The sequence below is a fragment of the Salmo trutta genome, chromosome 22 (assembly GCF_901001165.1).
Source record: "Salmo trutta chromosome 22, fSalTru1.1, whole genome shotgun sequence".
In the NCBI taxonomy this organism is placed as follows: Eukaryota; Metazoa; Chordata; class Actinopteri; order Salmoniformes; family Salmonidae; genus Salmo; species Salmo trutta.
Window position 1 is genome coordinate 26,221,237 of NC_042978.1, and position 6,960 is coordinate 26,228,196.

The 6,960-nt window shown below is 48.9% G+C and overlaps 1 protein-coding gene across 6 annotated transcripts in view; it reads left to right on the plus strand.

The window, feature by feature from the left end:
• LOC115158464 (protein PRRC2C) overlaps positions 1-6,960 on the plus strand; it is a 50,556-nt gene that overhangs the window by 37,190 nt on the left and 6,406 nt on the right. For all 6 annotated transcript variants that reach the window (XM_029707434.1, XM_029707433.1, XM_029707437.1 and 3 more), the window contains 3 exons: positions 112-213; positions 354-542; positions 745-848. In XM_029707434.1, coding sequence (XP_029563294.1) covers positions 112-213; positions 354-542; positions 745-848 — 395 coding nt within the window. The remainder of the gene's footprint in view (positions 1-111; positions 214-353; positions 543-744; positions 849-6,960) is intronic.

Genomic DNA, 6,960 nt, shown 5'->3' on the forward strand with positions numbered 1-6,960 from the left:
CTATCTTTGTAAATGCTAAAGCAAGCTTATATGTGGTCATACAAGAGCTTTGTAAGAAGTGGGAATGAATTATTGTCCTAACCCCCCTCTCTCTTGTCTCTCTCGCTCCAGCGTCAGGGGATGAGTCCACATTCTAACCTGTACTCAGGACAGGTGCAACAACACAGCAGTTACTATAGTAACACACAGTCTCCTAGCTCTGCCATGCAGCAGGTATACACAGCCTCTGAAAGTGTGTAAATGATAACTTCTGCAAAAGGAACAGATTGTCAAAACAGACAGTCATGACATTGCAACTAACTCACCCCTCCCAATCTCATCCTCTCGCTCTCTCGCCCTCCCTCTCTCTCTAGGTGCAAGTCCCTATGCCAGGCTCCCAGCTCGGTCTTCCTAACTATGGTTCCGGAGGCAGCCAGCCCCTCCTGGCTCTGCCCCCCACCCCTCCCCAGGCCCAGCCCCCCAGCCGCCAGCCCCCAGTCTCCCAGCCCTACAGGGGACCCTTCGGACACACACACAGCGTGATGCAGCCCCCCTCCAGCAAGGTACTCACCAGGGAATGATACAAAGTTCTGCATGTGTGAGAGACTTGTGTATGTCTCAAAGCCCTTTCATGGCCTAATGGTATAGTAGCTACCTGTATTATGTCTTCTGCACGTGTGTGTGTGTGTGTGTGTAAGCATTGTGTTGGTGAGATGCTAGGAGTACATGACCTAATGTGTGTCTGCTCTGTGTGTTTTTATCCAGATGTGTGAGATGGACCTGAAGCTGTTTGGCAGTGGGATGGACATGAAGCCTGGGACAACTCCTCACAGTGCTAGGAGCACTACCCCTACACCTAGTCCTTACAGGTAACACACACACTACCCCTACACCTAGTCCTTACAGGTAACACACACACTACCCCTACACCTAGTCCTTACAGGTAACACACACACTACCTCTACACCTAGTCCTTACAGGTAACACACACACTACCCCTACACCTAGTCCTTACAGGTAACACACACACTACCTCTACACCTAGTCCTTACAGGTAACACACAAACACTACCCCTACACCTAGTCCTTACAGGTAACACACAAACACTACCCCTACACCTAGTCCTTACAGGTAACACACACACTACCCCTACACCTAGTCCTTACAGGTAACACACACACACTACCCCTACACCTAGTCCTTACAGGTAACACACACACACTACCCCTACACCTAGTCCTTACAGGTAACACACACACACACACTACCCCTACACCTAGTCCTTACAGGTAACACACACACACACTACCCCTACACCTAGTCCTTACAGGTAACACACACCTACCCCTACACCTAGTCCTTACAGGTAACACACACACACCTACCCCTACACCTAGTCCTTACAGGTAACACACACACACTACCCCTACAGCTAGTCCTTACAGGTAACACACACACACTACCACCTACACCTAGTCCTTACAGGTAACACACACACACTACCCCTACACCTAGTCCTTACAGGTAACACACACACACTACCCCCTACACCTAGTCCTTACAGGTACAACACAACCACTACACCTCACCTAGTCCTTACAGGTAACACACACACTATCCCTACACCTAGTCCTTACAGGTAACACACACACACTACACCTACACCTAGTCCTTACAGGTAACACACACACCTACCCTACACCTAGTCCTTACAGGTAACACACACACATAACCCCTACAACCTAGTCCTTACAGGTAACACACACACACTACCCCTACACCTATCCTTACAGGTAACACACACACACTACCCCTACACCTAGTCCTTACAGGTAACACACACACACTACCCCTACCCCTCGTCCTTACAGGTAACGCACACACACTACCCCTACACCTCGTCCTTACAGGTAACGCACACACACTACCCCTACACCTCGTCCTTACAGGTAACGCACACACACTACCCCTACACCTAGTCCTTACAGGTAACACACACACTACCCCTACACCTAGTCCTTACAGGTAACACACAAACACTACCCCTACACCTAGTCCTTACAGGTAACACACAAACACTACACCTACACCTAGTCCTTACAGGTACACACACACACTACCCCTACACCTAGTCCTTACAGGTAACACACACACACACTACCCCTACACCTAGTCCTTACAGGTAACACACACACACTACCCCTACACCTAGTCCTTACAGGTAACACACACACACTACCCCTACACCTAGTCCTTACAGGTAACACACACACACTACCCCTACACCTAGTCCTTACAGGTAACACACACACTACCCCTACACCTAGTCCTTACAGGTAACACACACACACTACCCCTACACCTAGTCCTTACAGGTAACACACACACACACTACCCCTACACCTAGTCCTTACAGGTAACACACACACACTACCCCTACACCTAGTCCTTACAGGTAACACACCCACACTACCCCTACACCTAGTCCTTACAGGTAAACACACACACACACTACCCCTACACCTCGTCCTTACAGGTAACACACACACACTACCCCTACACCTCGTCCTTACAGGTAACACACACACACTACCCCTACACCTAGTCCTTACAGGTAACACAAACACACTACCCCTACACCTAGTCCTACAGGTAACACACACACCATACCCCTACACCTAGTCCTTACAGGTAAACCACACAACACTACCCTACACCTAGTCCTTACAGGTAACACACACACACACACACACACTACCCCTACACCTAGTCCTTACAGGTAACACACACACACTACCCCTACACCTAGTCCTTACAGGTAACACACACACACTACCCCTACACCTAGTCCTTACAGGTAACACACACACACACACACACACACACACTACCCCTACACCTAGTCCTTACAGGTAACACACACACACTACCCCTACACCTAGTCCTTACAGGTAACACACACACACACACTACCCCTACACCTAGTCCTTACAGGTAACACACACACACACACTACCCCTACACCTAGTCCTTAGAGGTAACACACACACACTACCCTACACCTAGTCCTTACAGGTAACAAACACACACACACTACCCCTACACCTAGTCCTTACAGGTAACAAACACACACACACTACCCCTACACCTAGTCCTTACAGGTAACACACACACACACTACCCCTACACCTAGTCCTTACAGGTAACACACACACACACTACCCCTACACCTAGTCCTTACAGGTACACACACACACACACACACTACCCCTACACCTAGTCCTTACAGGTAACACACACACACACACACACACACACACTACACCTAGTCCTTACAGGTAACACACACACACACACACACACTACCCCTACACCTAGTCCTTACAGGTAACACACACACACACACACTACCCCTACATTTAGTCCTTACAGGTAACACACACACACACTACCCCTACACCTAGTCCTTACAGGTAACACACACACACACTATCCCTACACCTAGTCCTTACAGGTAATAAACACACACACACACTACCCCTACACCTAGTCCTTACAGGTAACACACACACACACACTACCCCCTACACCTAGTCCTTACAGGTAACACACACACACACTACCCCTACACCTAGTCCTTACAGGTAACACACACACACACACACTACCCCTACACCTAGTCCTTACAGGTAACACACACACACACACACACACTACCCCTACACCTCGTCCTTACAGGTAACACACACACACACACACACACACACTACCCCTACACCTAGTCCTTACAGGTAACACACACACACACACACACACACACACACACACACACTACCCCTACACCTAGTCCTTACAGGTAACACACACACACACACTACCCCTACACCTAGTCCTTACAGGTAACACACACACACACACTACCCCTACCCCTAGTCCTTACAGGTAACACACACACACACACTAACCCTACACCTAGTCCTTACAGGTAACACACACACACACACACACACACTACCCCTACACCTAGTCCTTACAGGTAACACACACACACTACCCCTACACCTAGTCCTTACAGGTAACACACACACACACACACACACACTACCCCTACACCTAGTCCTTACAGGTAACACACACACACACACTACCCCTACACCTAGTCCTTACAGGTAACACACACACACTACCCCTACACCTAGTCCTTACAGGTAACACACACACACACACTACCCCTACACCTAGTCCTTACAGGTAACACACACACACACACACACACACACACACACACACACACACACACACACACACACTACACCTAGTCCTTACAGGTACACACACACACACACACACACACACACACACACACTACCCCTACACCTAGTCCTTACAGGTAACACACACACAACACACTACCCCACACCTGCATTACAGGTAACACAAACACACACACTACCCCATACATTATTCCGTAAAGGTAACACACCACACACCACACTACCCCTACACTAGTCCGTACAGGTAACACACACCAGGTCAACTTATCCCTACACCGTAGTCCTTACAGGTACACACACCACACTACCCCCTACACCTAGTCCTTACAGGTAAACACAACACACACAACTACCCCTACACCTAGTCCTCTACAGGTAACACACACACACACTACCCCTACACTATGTCCTTAAGGTAACACACACACAACCCACACCACACACACAACACACACACACACACACACACACACTACACCCTACACCAGTCCTTCAGGTAACACACACACACACACTACCCCTAACATGTCCTGGCAGGTACACAACACACACACACACACACACACACACACACACACACACACACTACCCCTACACCTAGTCCTTACAGGTAACACACACACACACACTACCCCTACACCTAGTCCTTACAGGTAACACACACACACACTACCCCTACCCCTAGTCCTTACAGGTAACACACACACACACACACTAACCCTACACCTAGTCCTTACAGGTAACACACACACACACACACACACTAACCCTACACCTAGTCCTTACAGGTAACACACACACACTACCCCTACCCCTAGTCCTTACAGGTAACACACACACACACACACACACTAACCCTACACCTAGTCCTTACAGGTAACACACACACACTACCCCTACCCCTAGTCCTTACAGGTCACACACACACACACACACACACACACACACACACACACACACACACTACCCCTACACCTAGTCCTTACAGGTAACACACACACACTACACTTACACCTAGTCCTTACAGGTAACACACACACACTACCCTACACCTAGTCCTTACAGGTAACACACACACACTACCCCTACACCTAGTCCTTACAGGTAACACACACACACTACCCCTACCCTAGTCCTTACAGGTAACCACACCACACTAACCAGCACCTAGGCCTTACAGGAACACACACACACTACCCTACACCTAGTCCTTACAGGTAACCACACACACACTCCCCTACACCTAGTACTTACAGGTAACACACACACACTACCCCTACACCTAGTTCCTTACAGGGTAACACCACACACTACCCCTACACCTAGTCCTTACAGGTACAACACACACTACCCCTACACCTAGTCCATACAGGTACACACACACACTACCCCTACACCTAGTCCTTACAGCTAACACCACACACTACCCCTACACCTAGTCCTTACAGGTAACACACACACTACCCTACACCTAGTCCTTACAGGGACACCACACACTACCCCTACACCTAGTCCTTACAGGTAACACACACACACTACCCCTACACCTAGTCCTTACAGGTAACACACACACACACTACCCCTACACCTAGTCCTTACAGGTAACACACACACTACCCCTACACCTAGTCCTTACAGGTAACAAACACACACACACTACCCCTACACCTAGTCCTTACAGGTAACACACACACACTACCCCTACACCTAGTCCTTACAGGTAACACACACACACTACCCCTACACCTAGTCCTTACAGGTAACACACACACTACCCCTACACCTAGTCCTTACATGTAACACACACACACACTACCCCTACACCTAGTCCTTACATGTAACACACACACACACTACCCCTACACCTAGTCCTTACAGGTAACAAACACACACACACTACCCCTACCCCTAGTCCTTACAGGTAACACACACACACACACACACACCACACACACACACACACACACACACTACCCCTACTCCTTACAGGTAACACACACACTACCCCTACACCTAGTCCTTACAGGTAACACACACACACACTACCCCTACACCTAGTCCTTACAGGTAACACACACACACTACCCCTACACCTAGTCCTTACAGGTAACACACACACACTACCCCTACCCCTAGTCCTTACAGGTAACACACACACACTAACCCTGCACCTAGTCCTTACAGGTAAACACACACACACTACCCCTACACCTAGTCCTTACAGGGTGACACACACACACTACCCTACCCCTAGTCCTTACAGGTAACACACACACTACCCCTACACCTAGTCCTTACAGGTAACACACACACACCCCTACACCTAGTCCTTACAGGTAACACACACACACTACCCCTACACCTAGTCCTTACAGGTAACACACACACTACCCCTACACCTAGTCCTTACAGGTAACAAACACACACACACACTACCCCTACACCTAGTCCTTACAGGTAACACACACACACACTACCCCTACACCTAGTCCTTACAGGTAACACACACACACACACACACACACACACACACACACACACACTACACCTAGTCCTTACAGGTAACACACACACACACACACACACACACACACACACACTACTAGTCCTTACAGGTAACACACACACACACTACCCCTAGTCCTTACAGGTAACACACACACACACACTACCCTAGTCCTTACAGGTAACACACACACACAACAA